Below are 14,727 nucleotides of genomic sequence, written 5' to 3'. Positions count from 1 at the left end.
CTGCAAGTCTTATCAAAGACCTTCTTTGAGTGGGAATTGATGCTTATCTGTTTTAATGCGAACCTCTCCTCAGTCCTATTGCACTCGCCTAATATTTAGATACTAGAATACGAGTAACTCATCATAGTCAAATGTGAGATCACTTAATTCTGTTTGTTTCTCAATTTTACTTATTACCATAAAACCAAAGGAGGTGTAAATGCATACAATATATCGGAGGGTAAAAAAACACATGACTCCGTTGTCGCATGCATCCATAGTGGTGTTGAATTCCATTCAAATCTAGGAATCGTAAAATCCAAAACAGGATAGACACAATCAAGCATGTTCTTTTTTTTTATAGAAAATTCTCTTTATTATTAAATAAATAAATACTGCACTTTGTCCACAATAAGTTATTTACTACAGTTTAACAAGATGATAACGTCTCTAAAGAGATCCTTAGAGGATCTGTAGTACTGCATTTTCTTAATGTCATTCTCCTGCAAACTCCCCTCCCATTCCAGCCCAGCAGGCCGAATCCATCTGTCCGCCATGAGAATGAATCACAGTTTTGATAGTTAGTGTGGTGATGTTATCTTCCCCTTTCTCTGCACTGCAGAGCTGCCCGTTTACACTATACAACATGTACAATAACCCAAAGCATAGCTCAGCTATCATTCTGAGAATTGGGTTTTTAGGGTTTCACTCTACAGTATAAACAACTTAACTGGGGCCAGCCCAGTGCTCCTCTTCAAGCGTCCGTCTCTGTCCCGTTCATTCGTACCTACATTCTCACTCCAACACACTCGGTTCTTCCTCTCGTCCGGTGATCAACATACACATCGCCCCTCTTCTGCCACACATTTTCATTTCATTGAGTCTGTCCTTCCCCCCCCCCCACGCCTGCACCTCAGCCAAGTGAGTCATGAAGGTGCCAAGACACAAGAATGAGTAGTCTAGTCATCGCTCCGAATCCCTTCTAAAACATCCCACACACGCGTGGCGCTGCCCTCCACTTCCTGGTTCCATTGCAGCGCTCCAGTGGCAGGTCCATTAGGGCGTTTTATCTCTAGACTGTTCCCAATGCATTCTTCTGGCTTTAGCTGCATCTCTGCAGCAGCATGTTGAGGGAGTACTCCATGCGTTCACGCAGGTCTGTGGGGCAGCCAGCCGTCAGTAAGGAACTGAGGTTGAAGGTGGTGGAAACCCGCTCCTCGTTGATGTATGTCAACATGTATTCATCCTTTTGGCAACATAATATAATCTTTGTGTGGTCATGGTAGAAATTGACCTGCAGACAAAATAAAAAAGGAAGGTTATTTGATTAGATCCTTTGCATGTTTAATTTAAGTCATGGACACTTTTTCTGTCCTTTTTACAGTGTTTTCTGATATGCCAAGCCTTGCTCCTCCCTCGCTGATTTGAATATTGGCCAATGATAGTACTGTAGGTCACATATCTCAAGTAAAGCGCACTGCTCTTAACTCTTTAACTGCCAGAGTATATACACAATCTACCCCCTTCCCTGCTAGAGAAAATACAATGCAAAAATAGGTCAAATGTGAATTTTGTCTCCGTTTATTTTTTAACATTGAAGCAGAAAATCTTCGCATTGCGTTATCTCCTGCTTCCTTTGTGATAAACGAAAAATTCTAATAAAAAAATATATATATATGTATATATATATATATATTTTACATTTTTTTTTCTTTCAAAAAATCTCGTTTTTCTCGTCGATGGCAGGCTGAGCCATGCAGAGAAAAAATTGAAATCTCGTCAATGGCAGGCAAAGAGTTAACATGCCCTGCTATTGCGCCATACAGCAGCATTTTGTGCAATTAGCTGGCGTGTTTACCTGAAACGTGCCGTCGTTAAAGAGCATCATGAGGGCGCGGTCGGACTTGAGCCACTGCAGCAGGTAGAGTCTGGGCATGTGTGTATCCGTCATACCAACCAGATCCCCACCCTAACAAGACAGAAGAACAACCCACACTGGGATTAGAAAGGTATGGGGGGGACAAAAAAACTGGTTCTTTTAAACACAAAGTAAAAGCAGAATAAGGCGTGGATAGGGATGGGCTGGGATGGGCGATGGGCGATGGGCGGTCAAAATCTAATATCACAATTATTTTGTCCAAATACCTCGATATCGATGTGTGACGATAATATCGTATTCTGACAATATAAAAATTGTTGTATACATTATTTTAAAAAAAATAGCGATGCAACCCATTGTGAGCTTGTAGATTGGCTAATATGCATATATTGCCCAACCCCAGGGTGGTGTGAGGAGAAGAGGTGATTACTTACATCCATGAGGTTCTCCTCCATGTAGTGGGAGAAGTACTTGAGCACGGTCACCTGTCCCACAAAGTGTTCAGGAACCTCACAGGTTGGGAATACAGAACACTGGCCAAGCTCAGCATAGTAATGGATAGTCCTGGGCAGATGGTGGGGACAAGACAGAGTAGAAGGTTAACAAAGACCCAGATAAACAAATTCATCACAAAATAACCATAAATGGATTACATGTCATTTTAGCTCATAGAATTTAGGCTAAGTTATTCAGCATATTTGCACTGCTGGCAAGCACTTGCCATTGACGGCGTGCAATCATAACCGCACAGCTCACAGTCAATACAGAAACCTTTTGTGAAGTACTCATTGAGGGAAAACACTAACTTTAAAAGGTTATGGAATTCCATTAAGGTAAATTGATTAGCTTTTGTTCAGTGTCCTGAGGGTGCTCTTTGCTCTTTTGAAGGTGTGCTTTGTTAAAAGCCTCACAATCACAGATACTGTATGTTGACTTGAATGCCAGTGTGGTGAAAGCAAGTTCCAGTACTTACTTCCTGTCAGGCAGGAGGCTCATGTGAGTGCCGTTGTTGAAAAGAACTCCCACGGTGTGATCAGAAAGCTGGTAGCCAAAGCCATACTTGTTAGAGTAGTCCACCCACTTAGTGACCCACTGGAGGTTGGAGCTTCCAGAGCCTTTTGGAATTTCCTCGGCTACAGGGGTCAAGAACAGGGAACAAGACTGTTAGAAAACACTTGTGTAACAAAGTAAAATCCTGCACAAATATGACCAAATGGACCCTTACGGGTCCTTGTGAATGGACCCGTATGTGTACATTTGACTGACAAAGTGTTACTGTGTAGGGAGAACCAAATAATACATTTACACTGCAATGTAAACACTGCTAAACCTGACCACACAGTTGGACAGATTAGTCCAACTGCCAGGAAACTCCAAAATTAACTTCTCAGTGGATTACTGTGCTCGAGGGATTCAACTTCATTAAGAAATGCTATTGTGTGCCGTATATTAACGTGTCACTAAATGGCGACTACACTTTTAGTTTTTGAAATTTTCAGCTAAACGTTTAGGGAAAATAAAATCCGTAAGCCTTACCTTTAGGCATGTTCTCTAGACAGCCTCTGAAGACGCTGGCCACCGTCTCCGCCACGCTTCCTGTAGTGTTGTCCTCTAGGCCTTAAGGAACAGCAACAGGAAAAGTTCATTAGTTTCCGGTCATGTCAATATGGTATGGAGGTGTCAAAGTGTGACTCTAGTAGCAACAGCTCTCCGAAATTCAACAGTTGTTCTAATGAACTGTTTCTCAATGTCGGGTCCGGGGACCAAATGGACCCTTATGGGTCTGTAACTCCAAGAGTGAGGTCCAAATTGACTCTTAAGGGTCTGTAACTCTGATGTTCTCTGATCAGTTAAATTAACCCTGGGGATTTTACTGTGTAGATTGGGTTCTCAGAGCTAAAGAAAAGTATCAAATCTGAACTAAACTACAGTATACTGCAACCCCAGTCTACACTGTAAAATCGTCAGTGCTTTGTACACTCTCTGAGTTACAGATCCGCAAGGGTCTGTTTGGGCCACTGGCGGTCCCCACACCAGACGTTGAGAACCAGTGTTCTAGTGTATGCTGCTACATGTACTGGTCTACAAGTAGTAAGCAGAGCTTGTAAAACATAAGATATTGGGTGATACCAAGGGACCAAGAGTTCAAAACCGTAGTCCCTATCCAAGTGGATCAGATTTGGATTTTGGGTAGTTAAAAGAATTGAAAAAAAAAAAAAAAAAACAGGATAGGGGCCCGAGTGTGATATCTCAGCAAACATTATGTCAACAAGAAATATACGTTTGATTAATCAAATAATATCTTTAACACCCAAAATCCAAATCAGATCCACTCGGAATATAGGGATTAAAAGTTATGCCAGTGTGAACGGGGGAGTTTAGGAACTCACATTCACTGCTGCTGCTGCAGCTCCCCAGACTCCCCCTGACGATCAGACGAATGGTATCTCGCGCCGTCGGTGACTGGCCCTCTGTTGCCACGGCAACAGGTCTTTCAGCAGATGGCGGAAGCGGCCTCCCATCCTAAGATGGAAAGAGGTGATGGAGGCGGGGATTTAGAATACGTGGAAATTAGATGATCTCTAGTACTGTGACTCAGCGGCTGCTCGCTGTTAACACAATGTTAGCGAGAATACTTGGGAAACAGGGCCTTTGCTATAAATGTGCTCGTTATAAAGTCTACCGCCGCATAAGAATGACTCACTGTTGTCTCTCCAATTGTAATATCAAAACACTACCCTTTAATTTCATGGTCAATCTGCATGGCTGAGCATAGCCTAAATCAGTGGTTCTCAAAGAGGGGTCCAGGGACCCCCAGGTGTCCTCCAGGTTGTCACCAGCAAAATTAGATCATTTAAAATCAATTCAACCACTTTGACCTTATTTTATACTTTGGCTGTTTGAAAATAGCTCACAATGGGTTGCGTGTTTACACAAAGGTTCTTATGGGGGTCCCCGGCCAAACCTATATCAATTTGGGGGTTTGCTTGATATGAAAAAGTCTGATGAACTTATTATGTGGACTAATAGTAATTCTTACCTCAGCTAGCTGGTTGTTGTGTTGTTGGCTGATAACAGTTTTCTTCAGGTCATGCTGCAGCTTGTAAATCTCCTCTTCCTCTTTGCTTAGTTTATCTAGAAAAGAAAAATACCCCACATTTAATACAATCAGATCAGGGCCTCTTAAATGTGAAGCCACTTATTGAAGCTGAAACATAGACATTACAGGATGACATTTGCAAGTCAAAGGTGTTTGAGAAGTGCAGTTACTGGTCAGCTTAAATGCATAAGAGCCCTTTTATAAAGGTCAAAGATAACCATCAACTTGAGCAGGAGGAGGCTTTTAAAATGGTGATTAAGAACTTGAAGGTTGATGCGCTACTCACTTAGGGTCTCGTAGTATTTGACCTTGTCTCGCTTCCCACCGAAGAGTGCTGCGGCAGCCTTCTTGAAGAAACTCTTGGCAGGACTGGACACATGGAAATCTGGGGCAGAGTGGCAACAACTCGCCGACAGACGCTCTGGACTGAAGCCCTACAGAGAGAAATTATGTATAAGAGGCGTGAGTGGAGGCCAAGGAATGAGATGCTGTACAGTGTATTGTACTCCTACTCTCTGACATTTAGAGAGAGAGAGAATACACAGTAAAATGCTAAAGCAGAGTCAAATATAAAAAATTGAGTCAGGATTTTGCAGTGTATGCAATCTTGTGAATGAGATGTTGTCTGCTCACCTGTGTGAAGAAATCGTGCCTCAGGATGTGCTCCAGGTGGGGTCTGTCCTCTGGTGTCTTGGCCAGCAGGGTGGAGATCAGCTGCTTGGCCTGAGGGGACAGAGAGGAAGGCATGGAATACCGAGCCTCTCTTATACACCTGTATGTCTCCTTCAGGTTGGTGGTCTCAAAGGGGGGTCTGCCCAACAGCATTGTGTACCTACAAGACAAGACAGCAGTGAGCGGATGGGCATCATCACTGAGTTCATATATTTCAACCAACATCACTCCTTCCAAGCTACTGGAAAGAGACAAATGCCCCTGCATGGCTATTCCATGAAACATGCGCCATTATTTTTAGTTTTTTACTGTATTATAAATGTCATGAACAAACTGAATAAATTAAAAGGCATTAAAGGTACAGTATAGCGTACCCACCCTGTTTTAATTGTTGCATAATTGTTTTTTTGGGTGTAATGTGATGTTTTTAATGTACCCGAGACTAAAAATGATTGCCCGGCCTCGGCTGAACAGTAAAGTTCTATTCAATTCATTCTATAATAGAATTATTGCTATATCAACATTCATTATACGTGACTATTTCCCACGACTTATGAGGGGACAGGTGGTTTCCAGTATATCAATAAGGACACAGTCAAAAACTAATAATTATTCCCAGATGATGAAGTGGCCAACAGTAAATGTGCCATTTGCCCTACTCACATGACACAGCCTAAGGCCCAGATGTCAGATTCACAACCATGGCCCTGCTTGTTGAGCACCTCCGGGGACAGGTAGTTGGGAGTGCCACAGATCGTCTTCCTTCGGTTTCCTGCCGGCTCCAACTTGGCAGCCAGACCAAAGTCTCCAACCTTCAGGTCCATGGTCTCACTCACAAAGAAGTTACCTGAGGGGGGAAGAACAGGTATGAGACGGCGAGCGGTGATATACAGCCAAGGATCAAAGGATAAGCAGATGACACTGTGCAGACTGTCCTATATGAATTAATAGACTGGAATATAATCAGGAATGTAATCAGGACAACACAATGAACATGAAACTTTACTTTTAAAAAGGAAACAAATAATGCAAAGCGCACTTGGTGTCTTAAGACTGTAGTGTTTGCAGAATTCGCTCTTACCCAGTTTGAGGTCTCGATGCAGGATATCTTGTTCATGGAGGTACTTCAGCCCAGAGACAATTTGCCTTAGGTAGTAGCGAACCTCTGGTTCTGTGAGCACTTTACGTGCCTTCAGGATATGGGCTAATGACTACACATAGACAAAACACAGTAAGGAACATTATTGTGATTTTTCTTTTCCTCTCTAAAAAGCATTATTATTTATAGTGCCACACCTGTGTCCAACTTAAAATTATGTGTAGGCTCTTATCCCTGTATGATTTGGGTGCACATTGCAACGCATCAGTTGAAATAGTTTTAGAAGTAGTTATGATAATAACAATACAGTGGTTGAAATGTATTACAATACAACTTACCTTTCTACTGCAGTATTCCAAAAGAATATAGATGTTTTCCTTGTCCTCGAAATGGTGATAAAAGTGGACAATGTGCTTGTGGTGGAGAACTCTGTGCAGTTCAATTTCTCTATCAATCTATGGGAGGAAACACATCACTGCATAAATTAACACGAAAAGCAACATTGCAATAGCCTATTTACTAACCCTATTTCTGCTATTTTCACATATTAACTAATTTCTTGTACATAACATTTGTATTCAAATGTTTCAATGTTCAATGCCAAACACAAAGAAATCGTTAATCGCGATTATTTGGGTGACAATTAATCGTCAACCCTACGGCAGTGAGTGAGCGCTGCACGCTTACCTTTTCCCGTTGGTGAGGCTTGGAGACGCGCGTGTGTGGAATGATCTTGGCTGCGTAAACTTTACTCGTGGAGAGATCAGTCATCTCATAGCATTTGGCGAAACCTCCCTAGAAACAGTCAAAAAAAAAAAAACATTGGGTCAGTATTGTAAATCCAAAATGAGACTTGTTGCCACTCTGTTAAAGGATGCATTCTAGAACACCATTTCCCAAACAGTGGGTCGGGACCCATTTGTGGGTCGCCGATACATTTGTATGGGTCATGAGTAAATACCCCTTAACATTTTGTTTTAAATTCTTATTTCAAAACATTAACAAACACAAAAATATCCCAAAAAAATGAAGAAAAAAGAAATCTTGAATTGATGATTTTTCAGAAGAATTTCATTCACAAAAGAAAATCAAAAGGAATTCCATAAATTAGAAAACACATTTTTAGGAAGTAGTGATAGCCGATCTACAAGCGCGTGTGAGCTTGTAGATCTGCAATTTTCACTAGTTTGGGTCCCGGGGCAAACGCCTGATTTATCTTTTGGGTCTTCTTGAGCTAAAAAGTTTGGGAACCACTAATGCAAAAAGTAAACTACCTTTCCCAAAACTTTCCCACGACAGTAGCACTTCCCCGTCGCCGGATCAGTGATGATCCTGGCCATCTCTGAGGGAGCACTGCTGCGATCATCCGTTCTCTTTCTGCGAGGTTCCGAAGACCTCTGCGTGGATTCACACATAATGTTGTTATTACTGTGTGTAGGTTGTTGTTGTGTCCCAATAGTCCTCAGTATTTCCATTGAGTAGTAGCAGAACGACTAGTAGCTTCACGTCTCTCACTCACTCAGAATGCAGTGTGGAGGCTGTCTGAGTGGCTTTATACCCCGCGGTCTGGTCTCCCTCCCTCTCTATGACACCATCAATGTTCCGTCACATGCGATCCTTGTTGCGCTCGTCGTCACTCCTACACGATGCATGTGACTTCTGGTCGGTGGACTTCAAAATAACAGTCACATTGACAAATAGGCTACATCTTTCGGTCTTATTTTGAAGTCCACCAAACGGAAGTTAGATGCTTTCCAAATATGGTTTGACGAATGTGTGAAGATTATTGACGCTGACGGAACACATGGTCTCTGACGTGATGGTGGGAGGGTATGAGGTCTGCTCGATCACCCACGGTAGACGTAAACAGTCTAGAGATAGAACTGTGAGGTAGGTAGATTGGTGGAAGTCATGAATTGAAAAGAGCTACATGTGGGTCTACCGTGGGTGATTATTATTTCAAAATATATTAAAAAAAACATAAAAAAGCCAAATCTTTCATGAATTAATAACAAATTCAATTATTATATTTCAAAAGAATGCCATGAATAAATACAAGAAAATCAAATAAATTCCATAAATTAAAAAACACATTTGTAAGAAGTAGTGAAAATAGCAGATCTACAAGCTCACGATGCCACGCAAAGCGACAAGTTGTTATAATAGGCTTGTAAATAGGCTGGTATAATAGGCTTATATAAAGGCTCTCTGTGTCTTTATAATTATGCTGATCTTATAACAGTCGTCGTCATCCTCATCCTCTAAAAAAAGATACATGGCCATTAATATGACATGAGGACAAACAGGCATGGAATACAGCAATATAATACGCTATAGCCTATCCTTTAGACATGTAGACATTACCAATAATTGATGAAATAGCATAATATTGGGGTACAATTACAACAATATTACTGTCCACAAGACTGCAAAAAAATTATAAAGTGTATTCTGCTCAGGCTCACATACTTTATTCTATTCTCCCTCCTTTTTTTTTTTTACACAACTCTTAATTTGGAACACTAGCACCACCATGTGGACCCTGCCTTAGATGCCTTGTACAATAACTAGTCTCATTTTGTACTACTGTATCAACAAGTAGGTATCACTGCATGGCCATATACAGTAGTAGACCACTTTTTACAGGTTGCAGTGAGAGGTATATTCTGCAGTGGTGTCGTTTCTTCCATTTTACACAATAAATCATCCTGCAAAATCTCAAATGTGTACACATGGAAGTGATGGGCACCAAAATGGGAAGAATTACTACTAGTAGCCACTATATTAGAACAATATATATTTTTTATTTCAGTAGGGGAATTTAGCAGCAAATACAGTCATACTTAACATTAACATAAGCTGAATTTCCTGTGACAAAAGGTCCACTACACACAACACTTTTGTTAGTAGGCCTACAGAAAAGTAAAAATACATCAGCCATGAAGTAATATGGAGTGTACTTTATAGTATGATTAGTGTAGGTAGGTAGCTACTAACACAATTCTAGACAGTAGAACCATGTACAAAGTTTGCCAGTTATCATTTTAACTTTTAGTGCACTAGTGCATTAGTGCAAATGCTGGAAGGGCTGTTGAAATCATCCAAATGGCTTGCTATACTGTATGTTTCCCAGACTTGACCGCACCGTGCCAATGTCATATGCCCAGGTCTGGTCAAGACCAGAACCAAGGGAGGAATGATGGGGCCAGTTGGGAAAGGGGAAGCGACAGGCAATGACACGCGCATCATCAGGAAGCTCATCTAGCAGCTTCACAGCCAGTACATCCAACTGGGGAACAATCTCAAAAGGTCAAATCAGTGATCAACCAATCAAATGTTGTCTGACCAAATTATTACAAGTCAATATGGTTAAAATTGAGTTGAGTCTTGTGTGAACTCACCACTCCTGGACCAAGGAAAACCGTGACATTGTTGTATTCTGATAGATTGGACTATAAGAAAAGAACGACACAATACAGTCAAATAAAGAACCAACCAATGAATGCTGTTCAAATGAAAGCAATCTTTTCAAAGTTTAGTTTATACCTTCCAGAAGTCTTTGTTAGCAAAGGTTGCCTGGCTAGGAGGAATTCCTCTCCATAAGGCCTTTCCCCTGGCATATGCCACCAACATGTGGTTGATCTCAAAACCAGTGCACTGGAAGCCAGCAGCAGCAGCACCAAAAACCTTTGGAAGCAAATTGAATGAGGGATAGTAATATTTAAAACCTCTCAAGAACAACAACATACACTAGCACAGTGGTTTAACACAGTGGTTTAACCTTTTCGGGATCAGGGCCCACTGGAAAATCTTGAAAGCATTCGCAGCACACCCATCTGACCACTTAACGCGGCAGCTGAATGGCAGCCGTGTTAAGTGGTCAGATGGGTGGGCCGTATTGGTATCACGAGGGAAAGTCAGTATTTGACATTATTATTAATGTTATATTTACAATAAATGATTTGTGTTTTGCCAATTATTTGGGGGCCCACTTGCAATATCCTCATGGTCACACAGGTTGGGAATCGCTGCAATAGCACATATTGTACAGTGCTACACTCAACTGGACTCGCACATAATTTTCATAGTCAGTTTCATAGTCTTGCACTTAAAGTAGGTGGATACATGCACAATGTTTAAAGATAGAAAAACAGCCAACTAGAACTAACCAGCCTTCCATCTCCAGAGCCAAGATCGGCCAGGCGTCCTCTCCGTCCCTCAAGCAGCTTCAGAGTGTTCTTTGCTTGATCTCTACAAGATGGTACATAACCCACCTAAGCCACAATGACAAACACAAGTCAATAAAATACCCCATTATTACTATCAGTAGCACATTATTACTCAACATTGGTGAAGAGAGAAAGGATAGGGAAAATAAAATATGTTTCACAATACTTCAACTTCTGCTCATTACAGATTATTTTTTAAAGAATGAGCCTAAATGAAATATTAAACACAGAATTCATATGTAAATTATGGAAAGTATTTTTTTCATATTAGTGCTGTAAAATGCCAATGGAACAAAATATTGACATGTATTATTTGGAGACTCACATTAACTTAACCTTTTTTTCATTGTAGTGCAAACAAAAGCTAAGAAAAATTATTTAAAATGTTGCCAAATCCTCCATCCAAAAAAATGTATGAATCATACAGCTTAAATAGAACCTTTCAATGATTTCTATATTGATGATACACATCATGCCACAGCTATTAACTGTGTACGGGAGGGATTTAATCTTTAAGATTGTGATACAGTTTTGCATGATGCATTTACATCATTTCAAGGTGCAGCGCAGGATCCATTATGCAACATTGATGGAAATATTTTTTTCTCTGGGCCTATTTGATTTCATACCAGCACACAGTATTTGGAAGGGCATAACTGAATGCAGATACATTCAATTTCAGTACCCTAAGGCTTGTTGGGATTTTGCGGAAGCTAAGCATGGAAAACAGACTCGTCATGCCATAAAGGCCTGCAAGCAGGGACCCTGTGGAGGCAGTCAGAATAGGGTGGTATCTGTGGTGAGCGTGAGGAAGGGAGCCATCATCCTCAAGAATCACATCAATTGTATCCTCCATTGCAACCTGGCTTTAATACCCATAAAAGACAACGAAACATCAGATATTGTTAGAACAGAAGAATACAGATGATTGCATCTTCTAAAATGTCACTACCTGTCAACAAAATGTCTTAGGATAGCTGATCATTTCAATAGTTTTCAATCATTAGCATTCTATTCATTCAGATATTACATTCATAACTTAAGAGCAGATAATCACATTTTACAAATAGTGTACATTACAACTTTTCAATGAAAATAGGCATGATAGAGGAAGATCCTCATATTCAATTCTGAAAAGATGAATAAGTATTGTCTGAACTTCATCAATGGGTTCTCTAAACTAGGTTGACTACTTATATCCTAAATGGTAGGATACTGTTTGCTTTATTTTTATGCATCCATCTATTGGTATCAAAATGTACTTAAAGTAGGCTACCAAAAGTAAAAGCACTCATTTTGCAGAATGTTCCGTTTCACACGTTTTCAAATGTATAAAAATCATTTGAAAATAGCAGATCTACAAGCTCTTCAAGATCTACAAGTTAACTTGTAGATCAGCTTTTCTCAAATGGCCGAAATGTATATAGGCCTGAAGTGGTTAATGTATGTTTTGTAATAATAATCACAATCTACAAAGTAACTCGTTTTTAAATAATTGTAGTGGAGTAAAAGTACAATATTTATCTCTGAGATTTAGTGGAGTAGAAGTAAAATAATTTACATTTTGAAATACTCCAGTAAAGTAAAACAATACATCAAAATGGTACTTATAAGTACAGTACTTGAGTAAATGTACAACTTGGTTACTTTCCACCACTGTTTAAAAGCATTCAAGATTCCCAAGAGTGGGCTACTTATTCTAACAGTAGATGGCGCCATAATAACCCAAGACTGGCATGCAAAGGTCGTTCTAGAAGTTTGTTAGCTCCATAAAGAACCTCTCACTCCGCTATACAGCTCCGAGATGTCGTTCTCATCCAGGATCGGTGGAACGTCCGCCAAGGCTCCGCTTGTTTAACTTTTTGTATACATCGTATCCCAAAACTAATGGTAGATTCCAAACCGCACGGATGTTTAAGGTTTGGTCGGGGGCATGATATTTTAGGTCGGGAGCGAAACTACCCGTTTAAATCGCTTATTCAGTCAGCCTGTGGCCATGTTTCCCATTGTAGCCAAACCGGGAGCAGTACTGGCAGCGGACGTAGGGGGGTTTTCCGGGTTGAATGGGAAACATGGCCACAGGCTGACTAAATAAGCGATTTAAACGGGTAGTTTCGCTCCCGACCTAAAATATTATGCCCCCGACCAAAACTTAAACATCCGTGTGGTTTAGAATCTACCATTAGTTTTGGGATAAGATGTATACAAAAGGGTAAACAGCGGAGCCTTGGCGGACGTTCCACCGATCCTGGATGAGAAAGACATAGAACCTCATCTCGGAGCTGTATAGCGGAGTGAGAGGTTCTTTATGGAGCTAGAAGTTTGTTTGTTGACCAGGATTTGGTGTGCAAGAAACTATGGTCCATGAATTCTATAGCTTACTTTCTGTTGGTACAATCACAATCAATTTAGGTAACGTTGAATGTTGCAGAGATAGCCGATTGATCCAGTATGATTTTAAATCTAGAATGTAGAAGAGGGTGAGAAAGTAGACAAATAAAAATAATGTTTAGCCTTCTAACCCAAATATCACTACAACTGTTCCACATTTTGTAAATCCAAACAGTGAGTGTAGACTGTAGAGAGACAAACATCGACAACATGTACGCATTGCCTACCTGCATGGCTGCCGCACATTACCTACCTGGGCTCCATCTTGGAGGCAAACCTCTCCGGTAACAAAAACGCCGAAAAAGTGATCAAAAATGTCAACCGAACAACACGCTATTTGTGGAGGATTGATCGCCTAGTCAGTAAGAATACTCTGAAGATTCTTGCAGGGGCCCTCATTCAAGGTCATTATGATTATGCATGCACTTCATGGTATCACAACACCTCCAAGGCCTTAAAAACAAGGCTCCAAACATCCCAAAACAAACTTGTAAGGCTACTTCTTGGCCTCAATCACAGAACCCATCTAACCCCTGCTCATTTTGCTAGGATTGGATGGCTTAGGGTTGAGGACAGAGTACAGCAACTTGCTATGGGCCTGGTCTTCAAGATACACCACAACATTGGGATCCCCCTGTATTTGTCAAAATACTTCAAAAATGTTAATGAAGTCCATGATCATAACACCAGAGGCAGCTCCACTGATCATGTTCAACCCAGATTTGGCTCAACTAAGGGTATGAACTCATTCTCATGCTATTCATCAAAAATGTGGAATGCCCTACCAAAAGGAGTAAAGGAGTGTAAAACCCTACTCACTTTCAAAACTGCCCTAAAGATACACCTTCAGGAGGCTGCAATTCGAAAATGGCCCCTGTCTAAGTCTTAACCTACCCCTCCCTACCCCCCCCCCTCTTCTTTCATTTTCCTCTTTTGTATATATATATATATATTTTTTTCTCTCGTCATACCAGTAACCTGAAAGCTGATTGTATGACATTCTGTATAGTAGTGTGTATATCTGCCTGCCTCTTATATTTCATCATGATTTGTGTGCATGGGGTCCTCATCTTAAACAAGCGTAATGCTTAATGAGGGTTTCCAGTTTAGTAGACCTTGTATTGTGAATTTGTACTTCCATGTACTGTTATGTACTGTCATGTACTATTCTCATGTCTTTCTAAATAAACTACATCAATCAATCAATCAACCCCCTTGTCACTGCGTGCACAGTGCTGCACACGCTCTCACACACACACACACACACACACACACACACACACACACACACACACATATATACACACCCACACACCCACCAGGCAGCTACGCAGACGCAAAACGAATTCAATGGTAGGCTTAGCCATGGAGCACACAA

The 14,727-nt window shown here is 40.8% G+C and overlaps 2 protein-coding genes across 2 annotated transcripts; both read right to left on the bottom strand.

Annotated features, from left to right (window-relative positions):
• Window positions 1-874: 874 nt before the first annotated feature.
• Window positions 875-8,236, bottom strand: plk2b (polo-like kinase 2b). Its single transcript, XM_080433108.1, has 14 exons — window positions 8,004-8,236; window positions 7,417-7,524; window positions 7,068-7,184; window positions 6,712-6,841; window positions 6,294-6,477; window positions 5,592-5,790; window positions 5,245-5,392; window positions 4,899-4,993; window positions 4,249-4,381; window positions 3,395-3,475; window positions 2,832-2,991; window positions 2,293-2,422; window positions 1,838-1,948; window positions 875-1,273 (listed from the first exon to the last, which is right to left on the bottom strand). Exons 1-14 carry the CDS (start codon window positions 8,202-8,204, stop codon window positions 1,082-1,084), a joined length of 1,989 nt encoding a protein of 662 aa, XP_080289234.1. The 5' UTR covers window positions 8,205-8,236; the 3' UTR covers window positions 875-1,081.
• Window positions 8,237-8,784: 548 nt separating this feature from the next.
• Window positions 8,785-13,594, bottom strand: LOC308088629 (ATP synthase subunit C lysine N-methyltransferase). The gene is made up of 7 exons (XM_080433169.1): window positions 13,577-13,594; window positions 13,341-13,421; window positions 11,644-11,824; window positions 10,899-11,003; window positions 10,276-10,416; window positions 10,131-10,181; window positions 8,785-10,018 (listed from the first exon to the last, which is right to left on the bottom strand). Exons 3-7 carry the CDS (start codon window positions 11,812-11,814, stop codon window positions 9,827-9,829), a joined length of 660 nt encoding a protein of 219 aa, XP_080289295.1. The 5' UTR covers window positions 11,815-11,824; window positions 13,341-13,421; window positions 13,577-13,594; the 3' UTR covers window positions 8,785-9,826.
• Window positions 13,595-14,727: the final 1,133 nt, after the last annotated feature.

Source organism: Gymnoscopelus braueri (assembly GCF_963280865.1).
Source record: "Gymnoscopelus braueri genome assembly, chromosome: 7".
NCBI lineage: Eukaryota > Metazoa > Chordata > Actinopteri > Myctophiformes > Myctophidae > Gymnoscopelus > Gymnoscopelus braueri.
This window is presented reverse-complemented; position numbering and strand designations above follow the sequence as displayed.